The 22,227-nt window shown below is 46.6% G+C and overlaps 6 protein-coding genes across 6 annotated transcripts; 4 read left to right on the top strand and 2 right to left on the bottom strand.

Moving 5' to 3' along the window:
• Window positions 1–6,402: 6,402 nt before the first annotated feature.
• On the top strand, window positions 6,403–7,011 carry N7539_009051 (uncharacterized protein; the record flags this gene model as incomplete). The annotated part of the gene is made up of 1 exon (XM_056938646.1): window positions 6,403–7,011. One exon carries the CDS (start codon window positions 6,403–6,405, stop codon window positions 7,009–7,011), a length of 609 nt encoding a protein of 202 aa, XP_056786023.1.
• Window positions 7,012–7,433: 422 nt separating this feature from the next.
• On the top strand, window positions 7,434–8,254 carry N7539_009050 (rRNA-processing FCF1 family protein; the record flags this gene model as incomplete). The annotated part of the gene is made up of 4 exons (XM_056938645.1): window positions 7,434–7,504; window positions 7,597–7,662; window positions 7,710–8,108; window positions 8,173–8,254. 4 exons carry the CDS (start codon window positions 7,434–7,436, stop codon window positions 8,252–8,254), a joined length of 618 nt encoding a protein of 205 aa, XP_056786022.1.
• Window positions 8,255–8,816: 562 nt separating this feature from the next.
• N7539_009049 (uncharacterized protein) lies at window positions 8,817–10,754 on the bottom strand (the record flags this gene model as incomplete). The annotated part of the gene is made up of 2 exons (XM_056938644.1): window positions 8,817–10,305; window positions 10,471–10,754. The coding sequence occupies 2 exons, from the start codon at window positions 10,752–10,754 to the stop codon at window positions 8,817–8,819; spliced, it is 1,773 nt and encodes a 590-aa protein (XP_056786021.1).
• A 538-nt stretch (window positions 10,755–11,292) lies between these two features.
• Window positions 11,293–14,785, bottom strand: N7539_009048 (rRNA-processing protein UTP21; the record flags this gene model as incomplete). Its single annotated transcript, XM_056938643.1, has 5 exons — window positions 11,293–11,901; window positions 11,996–12,634; window positions 12,702–12,947; window positions 13,036–14,535; window positions 14,669–14,785. 5 exons carry the CDS (start codon window positions 14,783–14,785, stop codon window positions 11,293–11,295), a joined length of 3,111 nt encoding a protein of 1,036 aa, XP_056786020.1.
• Window positions 14,786–16,072: 1,287 nt separating this feature from the next.
• N7539_009047 (inositol polyphosphate kinase VIP1) lies at window positions 16,073–20,062 on the top strand (the record flags this gene model as incomplete). Its single annotated transcript, XM_056938642.1, has 3 exons — window positions 16,073–18,539; window positions 18,605–19,925; window positions 19,990–20,062. 3 exons carry the CDS (start codon window positions 16,073–16,075, stop codon window positions 20,060–20,062), a joined length of 3,861 nt encoding a protein of 1,286 aa, XP_056786019.1.
• A 637-nt stretch (window positions 20,063–20,699) lies between these two features.
• Window positions 20,700–22,103, top strand: N7539_009046 (diacylglycerol/lipid kinase family protein; the record flags this gene model as incomplete). Its single annotated transcript, XM_056938641.1, has 1 exon — window positions 20,700–22,103. The coding sequence occupies one exon, from the start codon at window positions 20,700–20,702 to the stop codon at window positions 22,101–22,103; it is 1,404 nt and encodes a 467-aa protein (XP_056786018.1).
• Between the last annotated feature and the right edge of the window lie 124 nt (window positions 22,104–22,227).

Raw genomic sequence — 22,227 nt, 5'->3', positions numbered from 1 at the left:
CGATTAATCCGCTTAGCTCTAATTATAGCTACTATTGTTACCGCGATCTCCTTATCCTCTATATCTATATCTGTCTCTATAGCTATAGAAGCTTCCGGGGTTATACTTTTATTTATAGATAAGTCTAAGATAGTCTACTTAGCTATAGTTATAGTAGATATATATATCGCTATTTATAGTATTAAGGCTATCTATATAGATATTACTATCGGTATCCTAGTTCCTTCGGTTAATATAATTTATAATTATAGTATCTTACTTATATTAGATAAACCGATCGATAATACTATATAAGATTATAGGCTTATTAAGGTCCTCGGCCTACTTTTTCTAGAGTTTAGTATAGGTATCTTAGCGAAGGAATTAAATAATAAGGTCTTCGGGGAATTTATATTTATAATTAGCTATAAGCTACTATAAGTCGTAGATATACTTAGTAAATTCCTACCGGCCGCTTTACTTATAGATTATAAGTTAGTTAAGTCTATATTTAGCGCTAATATACTCTAAGAATTTACGTTTAATCTATTCTCGGAACTTAGCCTAAGTAGTAATATATTATATACTATATATTAGATTAATATATTTAGACTAGATATAATAGACTTTCTATATATTATCTACTAGAGCTCTAGATATATATATAATCTTAGTTAAGTCCTAGAAGATCGAGTTAGAGAGTTAGCTTATTTCCGTAAAGAAGTATTTATAGTTATATAGATACTCTCTAGCTCTATTATTCCTAATTATACTAGTATAATCCTTAATTTTTAGGACTATTTTAACTAGTTATTTTCGGATAGTAGTATCTATACTAGATTCTCGGGATATACTAGTACTATCTTAATTAGCTAAAGATAGATATATCTATAGTATCTATCCTAGGAGATATTAAGTAGTTACGATTTAGTCGAAGATAGCTCGACGGATAATCTTCTTCTAAGAAGTAGGATTAAGGATACTTTAGTAAAAGTCTTAAAGAGGTTTAGCTATATTAGCCGGTAAGATTATTAGAGTATTACTAGTTAATAGTAATACTAGTTATAGTATACTAGGTATTAGCTAGTAAGGAGGTTCCGGGAGTAGCGCGAGAGATTCAGAGTATAGGGTATAAGCCCTATATAAGTTTTCCTATATATCGAATTCTATCGGGAGAGGATTATATACTTCGGTATTCTATAAGTTAATAAGAATTATAGTTTATTTAAATAAGGAAGCTTTTATTTCTAATCGGATATCTTTCTTCTAGTTTTATTTCCGGTTACTTAACTACTAGTAGATTAGATCTCTCCTAGAAGGATATCCTATATACTAACTATAGTAGAGTAGAGTTTTTTAGGATTTAAGCCCTCTCTTATATTATTATATAATTTTTAAGATTTTTAGTATAGTAAGAAGAGGATTACTTAGTACTATAAGTAGTCGGTAATTTAAGCTAGATCTTTAGGGATTATTTAGTCTTAAGAGCTTAGTAAGTATAGTTCTAAGTAAGTTTTTACTCTTAAGTAGTTAAGTATAGAGGCTTAGCTAATATAAGGGTTTACTACTAGATAAGATCTAGAGGATAGATAGGATATAGTTCTTCTAAGTATAGCTATAGATATAACTATATAAATATAGAGGACTAAGGGTCCTTATATAACCGAATAGAGCTATATAGTAAGGTTATAGCTTATCTAGCTCTAGTTATCGCGAAAAGGGAAGGGTTAGGATACCTAAGATAGCTATAGGCCCGTGATTATAATTAGTAGTATATAACTTCTTATTATTAAGAGATAAGCTAAACTAAGCGTTCTTAAAAGGCTATAAGATAGACTTTTTCGAGATCTTACTCGAGCTATTAGCTATCTTTATATACTTAGAAGGCTCTTCTATATATAAATACTAGCTATCTATATCCTTACGCTTAGGCTTAGTCGCGGTTTCTACTACCTAGATAGCTAGATAGTTCGGATTCTTCTTTTTTAGGAGAATAGTAATCTAAGTAGAAAGAGTTTTATTCCTTTTACGGAATAAATACTTAGCTCTATCTCTATCCTAAGTATAATTCGCGTAGGACCTATTAAACTAAGGCTTCCTATCGAAGATAAGGATCTAATAGGACTTAAATAGATCCTTCTTCTTACTATAAGAGAGATAGGACTTACTAGATAGTATCTTAATACCGACTTATTAAATAAGTATATATCGAAGATATAATAAATCCTTATAATCTTTCGGGCTATAGGCCTAATTAATATTATATATATACTTAAGCTAGTATATAGTAAGATTATTACTCTTCTTAAATAAAAATAAAAGGGGATTAAACTATATATTAAGACCTATATCTATATACTAAAGTTAGTAGATATATAATATTATAGGAAGTAAAAGGGATCTATATATCTTAGATAGAGGAATCTTATTATTATCTACTTCCTCTTTAGAATCCTTAGCTATCTTATCCTCGCCTTTACTATTATTATTATTATTACTATTATTACTATTATTACTATTATTACTATTACTACTATTATCGCTATTATTACTATTACTATTACTACTATTATCCCTACTACTATTACTACTACTATAGAGATAATAAGTAGTCCCCTCGATATCGGATAGATATATAGGAATATTAGAGTTAATAGGAATAATACTACTTAGAGTATTACTAGTATGATCCCAGAGGCATACCGCTGCGATATAGGTACGGGATCATCTGACTATATATACCGTTGTATGACGAACCATTCTATCGAATGGTTTAGCATAGACCTTTTAGTCTAATAGTAATACCATATAAGCAACGGCATAGGTGATTCTACTAGCTAGTATACTAGATTAGAGCTAGCTCTACCTAAGAGATCGAATTAGTATAGATATACTATTAGAAGATATACTATAAGTTACCGAAATATATATTAATACTAAAGAGAGATTATTATCGGTATTAAATAGATATAAATAGTAAAAGACTTATCTATATTAAAGCTAGAAGAAGATTTCGAGTACTAAGAGAAGAAGTATATTATAAGTTATAGGAAGAAGGAGAAACTAAGAATAAGTATTTAAGTAAGAGACTTATCTTATCCTAGAAGTCACTATATCGAGGGAGATTCCTTTAATATAGATATAAATTACTAGATTTAGTAAATATTAGAAGGCCCTATAAAGCTATAAGGGCCTAATCCTATCTATTCTTTATATAGGCTAATACTATTACCTAATTTTTATAATAGTCGGCTTCGCTAATCGATTTCCTTTATCTAAGTTCTACTATTCTTATAAATATAGCGCCGATTAGCGAGGATTCGGGTTAGAAATTATAGGAATTACAGGAATTCTAACTCGGATATAGCTCTTTCGATAGGAGAGCGCGAGTATAAGGATTTTCGTAGCGTATTTCTTTATAAGAGATTCCCGACTATAAGGATATAGTTAAATCTAGTAGGGGAGGATATAATTACGGGCCTATAGCTACCTTAGATATCCTAACCCTTCCTTTTCGCGATAACTAGAGCTAGATAAGCTATAACCTTACTATATAGCTCTAGTCGGTTACGTAAGGATCCTTAGTCCTCTATATATATATAGTTATATCCGTAGCTATACTTAGAAGAACTATATCCTATCTACCCTCTAGATCTTAGTATAACTCTTAATTCTTATTAATTCTTCTTCTCTCTTTCTTCGATTTCTATTTTTCTTTTAACTTATCGGATAGGGATTTCTTCTATAGAAGAAATCTATAACTAATATCTTAAAGTAGTATTCTTATCTAATAGTATCTTCGTAGTTATAGCCTATAGTAGTCGTTCTAAAGTAATATACTAATTCTATATAAAGTTCGAATATACTAAGGATATTCTCTTATATAATTAGTCCGGAGTTATTTTTAGTAGTTAAATTAGTATCTTCCGATCCTCTTAGTATCGATTAGCTAATAACCCGCAAACTAGATAGATATATTAGTCGAATAAAGATATTCTCTTAGTAGTAGGAGTAGTAGGATCCTCTATAGGCGTAGCCCCTTATATATAGCTAAAAGTTATATATTTAGCTATTTTTCTAAATTCTATTAGGGTTAAACGTATCGCCTACTCTTTTATAGTAAAGTCGTAAAATTTTAGTTATAGTCGTAGTTATAGTCGTAGTAATATTAGTAGCATTAATCTTATTATTAGATCCTCTTATAATTATACTATAGGAATAATATAGTCCTCTATCTTAGCTACCCTTTTATAAACCCCCTATATCGGTTACTAATGTAGAGGGGAATACTTAAGGCAGTCTAATCTTACTAGATAGATCGACTCATAGAGGAGCTAAACCATAACTACTAGTACGTATATCTAGAGATCTCCTAGCCCGACCGTATAATACCTATCCGTAGGATATCAAGAGGTAAAGAGGAAGATTAAAAAGAGTGTCTTATTATAATAATAAAGAATCCGACTATAAAGACTATACTGAACTCCTATAAAGTCGTTTAATCCGCTGGTTACTTATTCACTATTATCATGGTTATTAAGTTGATTAACTCCCTCTCGTTATGCCTAAACAGCCCCTCCCGACCGTAAGGCCACCTTTAGGTATATACACCTTAACAGACTATCTACTCTATATATATACAACCGGATTCCCTACTATACTATAAAGACAAGAATCTTAATAATCTTATATTTTTCGGTACTATATTTTCTTAGAGCTTTCTTAAATTACTAATAGAGATTAAGTAGCTATTTCTAGTATTTCTAAAAGATAAAGTCCTTAGTAAATAAAAGAATATTTATAAGCTTAATTTCCTTTTCTTCTATTATATCTATCTTAAGATAGTTAGTAGGTATTTAGTAATGAAAAAAAGAGACTTCTTAAGTTCTTTATTTCTTATTAAGACTTAGAGAATAGCTAGCTACTAGTATAGACTAGCTAGTTATTCTAGCTTATTAATAGTATCCTAGGTTACTATAAGATAATTATCTAGGAATAAAGAGCCTTAAGCTTCTAGGCTAATAAGAGAAGAAACTCTAGTTCCCTAGGAAGTATTCGAGATTCTATTAGTTAGGATAGAAGAGACTAGAAGATCTTCGATGTTTTTAGGCTCTAGATTAAATACTTCCTTAATCTATAGCTCCTAGAGCTTATCGGTATAACTATGGATTTATAATACTATCTCTTATAGTAATAGTAGAAAGAAGAATTAGAACTATTAAGATAACTACTTTAGTAAGATAGCTAGACTTAATTATTAGAGAAGAGATAGCTTATAGTAGTTAAATTAGTATAAAGACTAATTCTTAGGGATCCCTATCGGTCTCTTACTAGATATCTATCTTATAGTCCTTCCTTCCTATATTTCGAGGCTTCTCTTTAACCCTATTTCCCTCGACCTAATCGATCGATTAGTTAATCGAGGCGGTAGAGGTAAGATACTAGGGAGGTTCTAAACCTTCGGTTCGAACGTGCAGGATAATAGGGTCCGAGAGCCTAGCTTCCGTGAAGCTACGGGAGGGCCTGCCGATAGACTATCACGTGGGATCACCTGACGATCGTGGGCTGCGGGTCACCTGATAGCCCGCTAGCTGCGAGTTACCTGATAGGATACTTTAACAAAGGGAGTCCCCTTACATAAGTCCTGAGCAGAACTAATAGCTTTAGAGCGTTGTAAGCCTTGATATTCCGGCTCGAAGGAACAAAAGTTGTGAATTGAAATAGAAATAATAAGTGATCTCGAGTGCTGAAACGAACTGGCTTATAACCTCAGAGACCTACGGTCTAAAGACACAGGAAGCAGCACGAGATCGGAACGGGTTGGGGAAAGGAAGGAGGGAAAACCTGTCCACGCAGGGGAAAACCTCCAAACCTCTGAACGCTGGGCTAGACTAGGGAGCAGCCTGACCGCGCAGACCACGCAAACCACGCAACTCCGAGGGATGAACTGCATCAATTTTCTCTCGATCTTTTCGCTCGTATTTTGTGGAGTCGGAATCGGTCAGCCGCAGCCATGAAAGTCTAACATGACCCGAACCGGTCGAAGCCCGCAACAGGGAGGACACATGACGTCTCAGCACGAAGAGGCCAGGTCAAATGCCCTTCAACAGCAGTCTCCTCCACAAAGAAGACGATTGGCAAGGCTATCACAATCATTCGGTATGACCCTCCAAAGGACGTGGCGGTGCCTGCATGGGCGGGTTGACGGGCCCCCACCAGATTAGGAGAACCGCGGCTCGGCCTTTCGGTGGACTCTTTGGGACCGGGTAACATGAGAGGGATCTACTACTACATAAATACTGGACATTCCTTGATGACTCTTCTGAATGAAAACATCCTATCTTTATAACCGTCAACGATCTGCCCCTCTGCCAAAAAGGATCGCCTTCCGTAGCGCGTACGCCGCTAACTGTCGTCACCATAATGGACGCCCAGGAATCATCCTCATCCCCCAGTGCAGTCGAGTACATAGTCACAGGCGGCCACTGGAACCGTGAATACCAAGTCACACAGAGCAGAACTACCATATATCACGTGGAAAACAAGAGCACCTCCCCCAACAAGCCTCATCTCCTGTTTTTCGCCGGCAACACCACCGAGGGTCCGGTCGTGGGATCAGCTCACACCAACCGTTTCTCCTCGGACGTCCAGATCACCCTCGGTGACCCCAATCTTCCCAAGACGGTCACAGCAGCCAAGCTCAGCAAGAAAGGTCTGATGTCCTTTCGCTATGTGATCGAACTTGAGGTGGACCGCCAAAGGCGAACATTTACCTGGAAACGCACCGAGCAGGCCGACAGCTTTGGTCCCACGGCAAGCTTGAAGCTTACGGATGAGGCTAATGAGGTGGTTGCCGTGTTTCTGCCGGGAGGAGGTCGGGTGCAAAGAGATGGGGTGGTGAGGTTATACGCTGATCTGGGCGAGAGCGTCAAGTTGATGACTTTCATTGCGGCATTGGCGTTGCGCGAGAAGACGAGGTCTAGGGCAGTTAACCCGACCAGCGACCTTGCGGTGCCAGTGACTTATTCTTGAGCGGAAGCGAATGTTTTACTGATTCCATGATCCGAGTCGTGACCCTATATGTCCGGAGTAGAGTTTGTTGACATTTACGATGCGTGGCGACTAGCACAAGTGAGCTCATGGGTCCGTCCTACTTCTCTAAAGGCCCGGAGTTTAGCTTGTCCAAACAACAGTCCCGGCGCCGCTCTTACATCACGTGAATGGAATTTGTTGATCGATAACGATTCTTCGGACGCTGAAGTCATGTGATTGATAGTGTGACCGGGGGTGGGGCTCTGGAAGTTCTTATCGATATGACAATCGATAACACCCGACGGGGAAGCGATAAGAGATAAGACTTAGGAAATTCTTAATCTTTTTCCCAGACTCGACTTCGGCTTTGGTTTCATGCACGCGCTCTCCGCAATCCTTCACATCCTTGAAAGAGACTCAACATGGGTGTTCAGAAAAAGACCCGCAAGTTCGCAGTCGCAAAGCGAACTATCCAGCTCCGTGACAGTCGCCTGTAGGTCTCACCGACGCCTCCCTTCTCGACAGTCTCTCTGTCGCTGCGCAAACTCAATACGCCAGACATGCCGTACTCACCTGCGATTTTAGAAAAGCCAACGATAAATCAGCCAAGGATGAGAAATCTAAAGGCAAGGATGATGTGATTCGCGAAGCGTGAGTCGCCCCAGTGATCGTCGACGATTTCCGTCTGATCTTCAAAGCAACAATGCTAATACCGAGTATCGACGGGCCTCCAGACCGCAAGTGCCTTCTTCTCTGTTCTTCCAGTACAACACCGCCCTCACGCCACCCTACTCAGTCCTTGTCGATACCAACTTCATCTCACATACCATTCAACACAAATTGGACGTAATCCCCACGATGATGGACTGCCTCTATGCCAAGTGTATTCCCATCATCACAGATTGCGTGCTTGCCGAGTTGGAAAAATTGGGCCAGAAATACCGCCTAGCTTTACGCGTGGCAAAGGACCCCCGATTCGAGCGCATCAAGTGTGACCACAAGGGAACATATGCGGATGACTGCTTAGTGGACCGTGTTATCAAACATCGTGTTTACATTGTGGCCACGAACGATCGCGACCTAAAGCGTCGTATTCGGTAAGCTTTATTCTCATGCTCACAGTAGTCTGATTGTGAGGATCCTCGCTAAATCTTTGGACAGAAAAATTCCCGGTGCGCCAATCATGAGCGTCGCTCGTGGTAAATACGTTATTGAACGACTTCCCGATGCTCCTGAGAAATGATAAGACCCTACACAGTCTTTGCCAAAGGCATTCACTTTCTGGGCATACAGTCGTATGCAGATCTTGCTTGAAGTGCCCCAGGGTCCCTGAAATTCACGGTCATCTCCCTTGAAATGGCAGTTGGCTCTTCGATCTTTTATGACTGCTTCAGGGAGCTATGACCTGGCCACTCAAGTTGGATTGTCTTTCCTCGCAGCGAAGGATACTGACCGCCGTACCTTTATGCCAGCAAAGTACCTGCGCATTCCTGCTTCTTCAGGTCCCACGTTTACAGCAAGATTTGACCTATCAAATGGTGTGCTATTCTTGTACGATTCCCTCTTTGTGTTGCTCATTTTTCTGGGAACCCATATACTTAGCGATCCTCTCCGTTCATGTACATTCACGCATTTTCTATTATACTTCGGCAGACTGAGAACTGCAAAAGCCTTTCTCCTCTATACGCGCGCAATTCGGCCAAAGGGCTAGTGTGAGTCACTCAATGAATTCATCCAAGATTGAACATTCAATACAAAAGTACGGAAGCAAGAAAGGTACCAAACAGTCGTCAGCAGTTAAGTCCTCACCCAAAAGTTGCAAACAAGCTTTCAATCAAATCCCGAGCGCGCCCTTTACCCTCGAATCGTCGAACCATCTCCTGGCGAGACGGAAGGAGAATATGTAATGGAGGTAGATCCACCAAGGCCCGTCGGTCCATTTCTGAGAGGTATTTGCTCTCGGGCAGCACTCGCAACAACTGCTGCAAAATCCGAAGCGAGTACAGGACCGCGTGGATTTGAGCGCACAGGTGAATATCCTTCCATTCTGTCCGTTTTCCCTGGAAGCCTTTTGTCAAGAATCGTTCCAGGTTTTCTGCACATGGGAGCGATGCTTGATTATCGACATCGCAATAGATGTCAGCCAGGGCAAACATAATCCAAAACGTGGACGGGTCGACGGGACCAAATGCGTCTCGTGCAAGCTGCAGACTGTCTTGGAACGTCTTGAGATCGGCAAGGGCAGTTTCCGCGCCGCTGAGTGTCACTTGCTCAGCGAATACACGAGCACCTCGACGTGTGAATTCGCTGACAGTGGAGAACCGAGCGTCAGAATGGTAAGCCTGGTTCAGCAAAGAGTAGCCCAGGATTCGATAGAAGGTCCCGAATCCCCAGGCGCATCGCCGAGTGGAGTCTTCCACGAGTATACCAAGGTAGATATGCGGATTCCCTACGTTGCAATATAGATCGAGACGTTGGTACTGCCAAACCAACTCCGAGATACGAGGATCCAAGTCGCCGAGGGCCAGCAAGTGAACCGCCGAAGCTGAGCCCTCAGCAACCTGCTCATACTCGCGCATGAAATCCGTGTAACTAGGGGATACCAGCCTTTCTTTTTGATTTGAGCGACGCACCAGCTCTGCAAAACCAAGCTGAGGGTCCTCGTTCAAGTGGAAAGCAAAGAGCTGTATGTCGTGGATCCCAACTCGACGTGCCAGATCTGTTGGATGTAGTCTCATGGCGCTGATCCTCGTCTTGGAGCTTTGGCTCAGATCTGATCGCGATTGTAATTGGGATTCAGTCTCATCCTCATCAATCAAATGCACCGAGTGTAAAAACACCACAGAGCCATCTGACCCAAGATCATGCACAATCAGATCCGAATCATTCGTCAAGATCGCCGCTCCAGTAATCTTCGACACATTTGCGCATTCTATATCCGCCTCCCCAGAAACCATAACAGTCAAGTCCCCCCATGGATAATCTCCACATGGCAGATCGTCAGCATTGCAGCGAGTATATCGCGCAATCTGCGCCCTATCCCACCGCGTCCGCAGATCTTCAAACACCGCAGATACCATGAACGGGTTCTCGGGAAGATTCTTCCACCGAGCTGGAAGCGTTCGACCTTGCCATAGTTGATGTGGTGGGAGAGAAGCTTGTTCGCGCCACTCTCTGTTTGATGTCGGCACTCTTCGACGATACGCGTCGAGCTTTTGCCTGGATTTTTCAATCCGGGACAGTCTGGTTGCTCGTTTAAAGACGGGCAATGCTCCATCGAAGCAGATTTTGTGTCTGGAAGCTTTGGATTAGTCAAAGGGTGTATAGCAAAAGGAATCTTGGAAAGATCGAGAAAAAACCTGAGCCCGGTGTGTTCGTCATACACGAAAACTAACACATGAACCCAAACCACCAGCCATGTAAGAGAAGAACGGGATACAAATGTCAGCAATTACATACATTTGAATGCCCCGTCGAGTCAACTCCGACAAGCAAGTCACCACGGCACAGCTGACTTCATCGCACGTCGGCTGCACATCCAATACATCGTGAGCAGGACTCATCGAAGCAAGAAGCCGATAGTATACATGGTATACCAGACTAGGCCCGTCGATGACAACCGATCGCACGCGGGCACTTTCGTCTATCGTAGACACCTCATCCGCCCCGGCGGCAGCGGTATCTCCCAGCACGACCGAGTCGGCATACGGGAGGAGATGCTTGGTTAGATTCGCAATGCCCATGGGAAATGGGGTGAACGGTGAAGAATTGCACGAGATGGAAATCTGACTGGACTCACTACTAAGTCCTGACTAGTGTTCGCGCGTAGGCTTTGAGCAGTCAACATTTGCTGATACTGGACCAAGCCAAGTGCGGAGCTGCATCCCGCAGATTTTGCATTTGACGGACCCGATTCTCTCGACTTCCCGCGACGAAGACAAAAAGTCGCAGTGCGCGCACGGCGATTCTACACTTGGCATTTTGTAAAAAGTGAGAATTGTAGAGTCTGTCAGCAAGTGATATGAGCTATATGCATGAGTCTTATGTATCAAACATTACTCTTTCTATTTTCAACCGATCAAATGATCACCATCTCACAGTCACCATTTATTGACGTGCATTCCCATTTGTAAACTGCTTTTGGTGAACGACGAGAATCATATGATATCCTTATAATTTACACGCTATCTGATGTAGAGACCCCAAAAAAGATGTCTAACTAAATCTCAGGGACGAGGTCTTGCTCGTGATACCAGCTCCAGAAAAAGATACAAAAAGACATCAGCGAGCCGATCGAAGGAAACCGGCAACACCCCGACAGTATCCAACAAGGCTAGCCAGGCGCTCGCCTTCCTGTTTTTGTTCACGAGCCCAGGCTGCCAAGGCCTCTCGCAAGAGTCGATACTCGGCCTCTTCCCGGTGCGAGCAAAGAGCGACAGTGTCGGAGTGGATCTTCAGAAGCACCGCCATCCAAGCGTTCACCAGTTCGAAATCGCGACGCATCTTGAGGCGCGCAGTGAGCGCCTGAACGAAAGTCGCCAATTCAGAGAATCCGTTTCGCACACGAGGGTCTAAGGAGCGGATCTCGAGATCAGCCCGCGCGGGGGAGAGAGACTTCATGTGCTCAACCAGCGGATCAAAGAAGCCAGACTGGGATGCTGTTTCCAGCAGTCGTGTAATGGCCGACTCAGCAGTGCCCAGGATGCCGGATTGAAGCTTTGACACGCGGGACCGCTCGGCATCCACGGTTTGCGTGAGGGCTGCCAGTTCAGCAGCGTCGGCGGCGGCAGCGTCCTTGGCAGCCTGGGAACTTCCTGGGCCAAGTAGCGAAGGCAAGAAGAATGGCGCTTTTTCCGGGGCCTTGGGTGCTTCCTTTGGTCGATTGCGTTCCTGCGATTGATATGATATTAGCGTTCTGTTCCAATTCGCTCGCTCGACCCAGTCAAGTACGAGCAGCCGCATCACGCAATGGCAGCCGACTTACCCGAATGGAATCAAGATGAAGCAACGTTTGCCATCTGCTCTTCGGGACCAAACTCAATGTCAACATGTCCTTCTGGAGTTGTTCAGTTGCCAGCACTGGGCCCTCGGACTCATCCACCTCTTCTGCGTCCACAAAGGCCGCTTCAACGAGGCCCGCGCCACTCTCACCAGAAGAAGTAGGCACGGCCACGTCTTCGATGACATCTTCATCGATGTTTTTGGTAGAGATCGGCATGAACAGGGAGCGATTGCTCCAAAGACTGATACCAATGCTTCCAGCGTGAGCAGTAGCCAGGAATTCGCCGGTTGACGACATTGAAAGTGACACGCAGGTACTGGAAACTCGGAAAATGTCGACCAGATGACCTGTGGGCAGATCCCAGACTCGGATGACGGAGTCCATGGAAGCTGCAATGATCCAACGTCCATCGTTGGAGAAGATGAAATCATTGACCTGACCAACGCAGCCCCAGAACTCACGAACCAGCTTTCGAGTCTCTAGGTCTACCACGCGGATGGAGAGATCATCACAGCTGAACGCGACCAAATCACTGATTTTGCTGTAGCGAAGTCCAGTGATTGCCGCCATGGGATTCCAGTCAAGCTGATCGATCAACGTACCCTTGAGGAGATCCCAGAACTAAGAAATGGATTAGCTGTAGGTCCGAGAGTTAACGTAGACAAGGCTTATGTAACCGATCACCCACCTTAACCTTGCCATCCAAGCCACAGCTGATGACTGTTCGATTCAAATTATCCACCATAAGACCTGTGACGGCTTTGGTATGCTTATCAGCCGAGCGGTCTGCCACCGGTACTCTGGCTTTACGGGACTTGGGTGCGGGGGGAGGGAAGCTCTGTCGGTGCTGGCCGGACTGCATGTTGAACATATCGATGCCGCCACTGGCTGATCCAACAACGGCGAATGTACCACAGGGGGACATCGCGACGCTCTGTCAAATCAAGCGACAATCACACGTTAGCTCGATCTGACAAATCCCGAATGCTCGGATCAGTATCGTCTTCTTCGCATTAGCTTACCTTGACTTCCGTTCCATCGCTAGTGGGAAAAGCCCACCGACCGGCCTTCTTCTTACCCCAGAACCAGGTACGAGCGTACTGATCACCACGATGACCAGTCACGACACTTTCCCAACCGGTAGCATTGGTTGCATCGGTAGTACCAAACTTAGGATTCGACCACACAGCTCCGGAGGCGGCAGTGCCCATTCCACCGTCACGATTGAGTGAGCTTGCAATGCAAGTCACTTCAGGCGCCTTGAAAGCCTCTGCCGAGGTCATACCGGTCTGATCAGAGGGTCCCATCTTCTTCGCTTTGCGCTCCACGTTGCCTTGCGACATTTCTGCGTTCTGACTGTCCTTTCGCAGGCTCAGGCCCCACATACTGCAGTCCTTGCTCGCACTCAGAAGCCACTTGCCGCCGAATTCCGACCCGTCCGAAGAGGCGGGCAGGAAGTCGATTGTGTTCACGGCAGCAGAATGACCCGCTCGTGAATGCAACGGCCGAGGGATGGGGGAGAAAGGCGTTTCGTCAAAAATCCACGTTCTCAAGGCGTTGTCGTCACCCGACGAGACAAGCACCGGCTGGCCATCCAAGAACTCAACCCGGTTCACACCCATCGCCGACACATTGTTGGAGACGCGGTGAGCGCCTCGCAGGAGACCTGCCACTCGACCACCGTTGTTCAAATCCCACATGGTGATGTCCCCGGTCCCGCTTGCGGCAGTGGCCATAACACCGGCCATACGTCCGTCGTGGCCGGCGCCTAGACCATCACTTCGAAAAGTAATAGATGTGACCGGGGAAGCTCGGGCAGCCGAACTTCTCAGGGACAAGACCAATTGTCCGGAGTCGACATTCTGAATGACCAAAGACCCATCCTTGTGAGCAATGGCCATGAGAGACAATGCGGGGGTAGGTTGCATTGCTGTCACCGGGCCGGGCTGCGCAGAGGCTGATGGGGGCTGAAGGGTGTGGAGAAGCTTGCCGCTACGCAAGTTCCAGATATCCACGGCACCATCAGTGCGACCCACGAAGACCTTGTTCAGGTAGGTGGGCATCGTGCACATGATGCCGGAATACACTCCATCTCCCGAGGCACTGGGGTTTGGCCGGGGTCGCAAACTGGTGTAATGCTCATAGCTGCCGTTCTTCCACACCTCCAGTCCACCGGACCAGCACCCAACAACCCACGAGCCAAATACGGCCAGGCGTTCAATGGGCGCATCCAGTTGAGGGCTGTCCAAGATTGCGACGCGTTTTCCACGTTTGAAGACCCAGATGCCACCCGGTGATCGGGGTCGCAGGTGACCCCATGCCGCAAAGACCTTGTCATGCCAGGCGCAGGTTGCCGTAATCGTCTCGGGGGTTTGCGGCCGACTTAAAAAGATCAATCCCAAGCCTTTGCGCACATCGTAAGTTTGCAGAGTATGGCCGACGGACGTTGTGATTTGGAAAGTTGATTTGCCCAGGCGCACAAAGGTAAAGGGGACCGAGGTTGACGACACAAGGCCTAATGTCTGTCAAGATAGAAGGGAACAATTAGCTTCTGACTGCGTCTCTTCCACAAAAAACAATGGATAAGTCAGACTGGCGACCGCGCAGTACCAACTTTTCTCCGATTCAAAGTTGAGACGGGAGTAAGAGTCGTACCCTGAAAGGTGCAAATATTTTGGAGCCTCCTCGGGAAGTACCTTGAGTCTTCTCGAGAACAGTCTTCTGCCTCTTTGCCAGAGGCAGATCAAAGGTATCATTAGCCAGAGCCGGCATTGTGATGCTACTGTCCGGTGATACTGTTGAGCCTACTCGACATTTTCAAGCGGGACTTTTTCTGCGGGAGCTTCTAGCCACACCGCCTACATTGCTGGTCCGCATCACTTGTACATCTTTCAAGGCTTCTGTACTTCTTATCTTTTATCGTGCATTATCTTGCAGGCAGTGTACTGCGATAAGAGCCTTACAATAAATGTACCGCGAATATCCTATCGGTACTGGCACACTGCGTAAGAGCGTAGTGCGTTCTGGATAACTTTCCATTGAAGATTTGAGCTCTTCTCTCGATTGGTAAGTAGGCAGTGCGGTACAACTATTATGTCCTATGATAGTCATCGTAGTTGAGGGTGATTTTTACAATCTTGAAATACGACAGAGCGGATCTGTTATGCTCTGATTCGATCTCAGAACCTCCAATCGACGCCGGATATATTAGGCCCTCTTCGGTCGGCCGACCTCGGCCCTCGCAGCCTCGCATTCTGTAGTCATTCTGGTGATTGAATGTTTGGATTTGCAAAATTATAAAGCTGGGCTCCTGTCTGATTTATCAAGTCAATAGACCCTATCTTCAGTTGAAACTTGAATAATCTCCCCACCTTTGGCTTTTCAAACGGTTCGCCTTGAAAAAGCAAGCATAACAGTACTGAGGCTTATTCTTATCGCTTGCCGGTCACTGGTTTCAGTCAACGCATCACCTCTTTAGTGCCAATCCTCTCCTTCCTTTAGTGGCTGTGGATCCATCCTCATACATCATATCCTTCGGCCCAGAGTTTCTGGAGATTGATTGAAGATGGAGACTCGGAACTGCCAAAGCAACTCCTCATATATCACTAGTGGCTCGTGGAAATGTTGTAGACTCCCAAGGCCCGCTTGAGCTAATCTGGGCCGAGACCGTCTGGCGTCTTGTGCGTGCGGAAAAGCCCCAATGAGATACCAGCCAAAAAAGTTGCGCTCTGCAACCAGCTGCACCAACTCTCACCTTTCTTCCTCTCGTCTTCGCCAGGAATTGAAATCATATTCACCTACATGTGTTATGTGAAGGAACTTGTCAATTGTTTGCAGACCATCTTCGGTCTAAATCCTGTCCCCGCTGAACCAGAATTCTCAAATTCTTTCACAATCGCACCCCACTCAACTTGATCCCCTCCTCATCCTCCGCTTTCCTTATCGCCACACCGCAACAGACTGACCCGTAGATCTCTCGATCTCTGCCTGCATACTCGACCGTCTTCGCTCCAATACTTTCTCAACGGGTCTCTGCTTCTTCTTGACTCAATTCATGCAATGGAGCCCGACAACGGTACGTCTGGTGCTCAATCGCCCGTGGATGTCCAGTTGCTGAAAGCGCCTGCCGATGACGCACCTGTGTCAGACTTGTCTGTCCCGCCAGTCTTGGATCCTGCTCAGGACACCAAGGGTCTCTCTCCGGCAGACCAATCGTCATCAAGTCGGGTGCACCATCAGCACTCACCGGTCAAGGCAGCCCGAGGCGACACAACACAGGAGCCTCGCTCGGGGAGCAGAATCGGACAGGTCACTCGCTCGTCGAGTCGAGCTCGTCGGCGGTTCAGCGGGAGTACAGCCGCCAGTTCTGTCAGTGAGATGGAGTCAAGTGGACCAAAACCGTGGCGATTGGGAGTATGCGCACTGGACGTCAAGGCTCGCAGCAAGCCCAGTCAGAATATCCTGACCCGCTTGCAGTCCAAAGGAGACTTTGAGGTCATTGTATTCGGCGACAAAGTGATTTTGGACGAAGCAGTCGAGAATTGGCCTGTTTGTGACTTTTTGATCGCTTTCTTCTCTGATGGGTTTCCACTGGACAAGGCAATTGCCTATGCGAAGCTTCGCAGACCGTTCTGCGTCAACGACTTGCCCATGCAAAAAGTGCTGTGGGACCGACGGCTATGCCTTCGCATTCTCGATCAAATGGGAGTCCCCACGCCGAAGAGAATGGAGGTCAATCGAGATGGAGGTCCAGTGTTGGAGTCCGCTGAATTGGCCGAGCACATCCTTCAGTTGACTGGTGTGAAATTGGATGGTCCGGAAGATGGGACGGGCGGTGGTGCTCCGAGAACGCAGAATGTGTCCATGTCCGAGGACGGAGAGTCATTAATCGTGGATGGGCAGGTCCTTCGAAAACCATTCGTGGAAAAGCCGGTGAACGGCGAGGATCACAACATCCACATCTATTTCCCCAATGATGAACAGTACGGCGGTGGAGGCCGAAAGCTGTTTCGCAAGGTGGGGAATAAGAGCTCCGAGTACGATCCGGAAATGACGATCCCACGATCAGTCACCGAGCCCGAAGCCAGCTATCTCTATGAACAATTCTTGCGGGTTGATAATGCCGAGGACGTGAAAGCGTACACGGTTGGACCGGACTTCTGTCATGCCGAAACACGCAAATCTCCTGTGGTCGACGGTCTGGTGCGGCGTAACACTCACGGCAAAGAGCTGCGCTATATCACGAAACTGAGCAAGGAAGAGGCGGCGATTGCCTCGAAAATCTCGAATGGATTCGGACAGCGGATCTGTGGCTTCGACATGCTTCGGGTCGGTGACAAGAGCTATGTGATTGATGTCAATGGGTGGAGCTTTGTGAAAGACAACAATGACTACTACGACAAGTGCGCCCACATTCTGCGAGAGACCTTCCTTGCAGATCTCGAGAGACGTCGAGCTGAGCCTAACGCGGAGATGATGGAATCTCAAACTACGGAGGCAGGCTCGTCCCGACGGAGTATGACGGGATCGCATAGGCAGGCATTGAAAACCCTACTCAAGTCGCCTAGTACATCCCGGCTTTATGGAAATCCCGGTGTGCACAAGGCCCCCGAATCAAATGCTTCGGATACGGTCACCGGTGCCGGGTCAGTCACCTCTTCAAACGACCAAGCTGAGAACGCAGATGCCTTTGGGAATTCGGTGGTGGCAAGTCCTCGAGATGCTCAATTTGAGCTCCGTGGTCCCAGTCCCTCCAATACAAAGTCACCCGCGGTTTCCATTCACCAGTCAACCGATGGTCTAGCTGCTCTTCCTCCCCCTCCGGCATCGAAGCACTCGTGGAGATTAAAGGGAATGGTGGCCGTCATCCGTCATGCTGATCGCACACCAAAGCAAAAATTCAAATTTACATTCCACAGTCAGCCGTTTGTCGATCTTCTCAAGGGTCACCAAGAAGAAGTTGTCATCAAGGGCGAGGCTGCCTTGTCCAGCGTTTCAAATGCCGTCAAGATCGCGTTGGACCAAGGCCTTGAGGATATGGAGAAGCTGAAGCTGCTACGCACCTCATTGGAAAAGAAGGGCGGATGGCCCGGTACGAAGGTGCAGATCAAGCCCATGTTCCGCAAACGCAAGCCCGAGGAAATGTCACCCGAAATGCGTGAGCGGAACTCGGAGGCAACATTGACTCCAGGAGCCGAAGAGCACATCCCTGAAGAGGCACTGCCGCCCACGCCGGGTGGGACAGGAGTCGAGGTGGAGAGTGACAATGACCCTCTACGTCGACCTCAGACACGCAGTGACTCAATATCTGGTGCTACTTTTTCCCGTTTCTCTGCTGTGGAAAACGATCTTATCTTGGATAAGTTGCAGCTTGTGATCAAATGGGGTGGAGAACCTACGCATGCAGCACGCTATCAAGCGCAGGACCTGGGTCTCAACATGCGAGACGACCTCAAGTTGATGAACAAGGAAGCGCTCAGCAACGTGCGGCTTTTCACCAGCTCGGAGAGGAGAGTTAGCACCAGTGGTAAGTGCATCCGCCATTGTCACTCTACTTCGTGGATTATAGGTTACTGACTTCTTTTCAACCAGCACAAATCTGGGCATCCTCATTCCTTGATCAAAAAGAGCTCCCCGAAGATTTCATCCAGGTTCGCAAGGATCTGCTTGATGACTCGAATGCTGCGAAAGATGTCATGGACAAGGTCAAGAAGAAGCTAAAGCTACTCTTGCGAGAGGGATTCGCGCCGTCTCAGTTCGCATGGCCCAAGGATAGCAATATTCCTGAGCCGTCAGTTGTTCTCTCAACAGTCGTAGAGCTGATGAAGTATCATCGTAGTGTCATGCGACACAACTTTGAAAGACTTGAAGCTTCGGCGGCGAGGAACGGTGACAGCACTATGGACGTGGAAGATGCGGCCAATTCTGAATTGGCCAGGATCCAAGGCCGTTGGTGTGCAGGAGAAGACCCGCGACTCTTCCGAGAACGCTGGGAGAAGCTGTTTGCCGAGTTCTGCGATACTGAAAAGGTTGATCCGAGCAAAATTTCTGAGCTCTACGATAGTATGAAGTTTGATGCACTGCATAATCGGCAGTTCCTCGAGTGGGTATTCATGCCCCCTGAGAACGAGCGCGACGAGGATGATTCCAGCTGTTCCAAGGGCAGAAGCTCCTCCAAGTCCGACTCGGCTTCTGAAAGCAAGTCGGGATCGGAACCAGCCAGCGAGCGAATGGATGAGCGCGGAGAAAGCCAACCATTCAGTCATCGTTTCAACTGGAAGAAACGACTCCATGCGCTCGAGTCTCTGCCCCACCTCCGAGCCTTGGATGACTCCTACGACCACTACTTCAAGCTCTTCCCTGGCTCGAGTTCGACCAAGTGCAAGGTTGATGAGCGGTTATCCAAGCTTCGCGAATTATATAAACTGGCCAAGGTTCTCTTCGACTACGTGACGCCGCAGGAGTACGGTATCACTGATAGCGAGAAGCTCGAGATTGGCCTTCTCACATCGCTTCCATTGCTTCAGGAAATTGTGCATGATCTCGAGGAGGTGCAGGCATCCGACGACGCAAAGTCCTTCTTCTACTTCACTAAGGAGTCCCACATTTACACTCTCCTGAACTGCATTTTGGAGGGCGGTATCCAAACAAAGATTGCGCGACGCGCCATCCCAGAACTTGACTACCTCTCTCAGATTTGCTTCGAGCTATACGAGTCCATCGACAGTGAAAGCGAGACTGACCCTTACTCATACTCTATCCGCATTTCCATCAGTCCTGGGTGCCACGCCTTTGATCCTCTCGATGTGCAGCTTGATTCTCGCCATGCTATCGGCTGTGCTCCGCGACGCAGTCTCACTGCCCATCAGGACTGGAAGGAAGTCATCGAGACTCTGAAAGCGAAGTTTGACACGTAAGTAAATCGCTCACCGCAAATGCTTGTACACACCGCGGCCCATGCTGACGAAGTAAAACAGTGTCAAGTTACCCAAGTCGTTTATTGCCGTGAATCTCAGTGACAAGCACTTTGCTTCCTCGCCAGTGGAGTAGAAGTCGTGCACCGACTTATTTGATTTTTGTTATAACTATGTGCAATCATCGGCAATGGTTACTGTCATTCCTTCCGGTGGTTGTACCTTGCGCAAATACCTTGCTGGAAAGCTACTCAGCCTTGCCTGTATCACTTGTCAATTTTTGTGTTGCTTTGCGTGTTGTACGAGTAATTACATTAGAGACGTATTTCATGTCGGGCGATAGCTAAGAGTACGTTGGTATAAAGCTGATTTCCTGATGAACTGGGGCGTCATCGTAGCATTTGGCATGTTGACCAGTAGGGAGCTCTCGCGGCCGAAATCGGGTAGGATTATTGTGATCGAAGTTCTCAGTCTGAAATGAATTGAGATCTGGAGCGTATGCAAATACACGGCGAATAGGCCATGATAAAAGCACGCCATTTGTGCAGCGTGGTATGTGCCCAGCACTCCAAGGCTGGTCTGACACTCGAGACAACGAGCGTCCGTCCGAATAACTTAGAATACATTTGGCGCCTAGCGTCAGTCGGCGTCAGCTTATCTACCCAAGCAAGATCCTTCCAACACCGCAGCTTATTCTCTCTCACTCTTCTTTCCCGCCCTCGTGCCTAAAGACAAGAGACAAAAAGCAAAAATCAAAGAGTTTTGTATCACGGATGTCGCCATCAGAGGTCGCAGCAGACATCTCCGTTGACGTCGCCGCCGGAGCTCTGCGATGGAGCCCCTCGGCGGGACATGAGCGTCAGATCAAATTGAATGATATTGTGGGCATCGTGCGAGCCTCGGCTTCGTCAACATCCGCATACCGCGTGCTATACATCGAGAGCACGTCGAGTGCGAACGAAGAAGATGAAATGCTGAGTCGTGTGACTCACTTTGATCTAGCGTCTCTCCCTGACGGCCTCTCGTCGCATGTGAAAGATCTCCCCGCCTACCTCTGCAAAGATAAGCCTGTGCATGTGGTTGTTTCGACCCAGAGCGGCACAGGCACAGCGAGAGATGTCTTTCGCAATGGCGTAGAGCCATTTCTACAGTCCCTCGGACTTGTCTATGAAACCACCGAAACCCAATCCTCTCAGACCATTTTGGAACTGGCACAGTCGCGCTTCCTCGAAGATGCGTGCGCGGGCATTGCACAAACAATTATTCTCCTCTCCGGTGATGGAGGACTCGTCGATCTCATCGACGTTTTTAGCAAATCCCAAAGGAGCATTCAGGCTGCTCCTGACATTGCTCTGATTCCCTGTGGAACAGGCAACGCCATGGCCAGTTCGATCGGACTGCGATTCGGTCCGATCTACGCCGTCCGCACTTTACTGAGTGGTCAATCTTGTTCCGTGCCGACTATCGCTGTGAGATTTTCGCCAGGTGCACAGCTTGTGATTGATGAAGGCCGACAGCGTGCTCTTATCAGCAACATCTCAGATCCATCCCAGCAGACCCTGTTCGGGGCTGTGGTCGCTAGCTGGGGGCTTCACGCCGCCTTGGTAGCGGATAGCGACACGACCGAGTATCGCAAATTCGGCATGGAGCGGTTCAAGATGGCCGCGACAGAGCTCCTCCACCCTGCTGATGGGAGCATGCCCCATCGTTTCAAAGGTCGAATCAAATTAACAACCTCTCGACCAAGCGTCAGCCTTGGTGGGAACGGAGATGAAAGCGGCAGTCAACAACCCATCACATCTCACGAGTACACTCTCCCCGAGACTGAGCACATGTACGTACTGACCACACTCGTCCCACGGCTAGAGAAAGACTTTGTTATCTCTCCCGCCTCTAAGGCCTTGGATGGTCGGATGCGGTTCCTCCGTTTCGGACCCCTGTCCGGCGAGGAGGCTATGCGTCTTCTGATGTTGGCGTATCAGGACGGGGCGCATGTCAAAGATGAATTGATGACTTATGAAGAAGTTGAGAGAGTACGCATTGATTTTGACGAAGAAATGGAACGATGGCGACGTGTCTGTATTGATGGGAAGATTGTGGCTGTTGAGCAGTCGGGCTGGATGGAGATTTCGATGGATGCGAGACGGCTATTGAATCTGATTACTCCTATTGAGTAGAACTGCTGAAGACTGAAGAGAGACTGGAGCAATGACTTGCAACACGCCTCCTGAATCTGGTCTGCTACTATAGCCTCAACACCTTGCAACTCAAGAGCACCCTGGAAAGCTGACAGCGAATGTG

The sequence above is a fragment of the Penicillium diatomitis genome (assembly GCF_028827545.1).
Source record: "Penicillium diatomitis strain IBT 30728 chromosome Unknown utg000015l_segment0_segment0, whole genome shotgun sequence".
In the NCBI taxonomy this organism is placed as follows: Eukaryota; Fungi; Ascomycota; class Eurotiomycetes; order Eurotiales; family Aspergillaceae; genus Penicillium; species Penicillium diatomitis.
The sequence above is the reverse complement of the archived record's forward strand: the minus strand, read 5'-3'. Positions and strand labels throughout refer to the sequence as shown.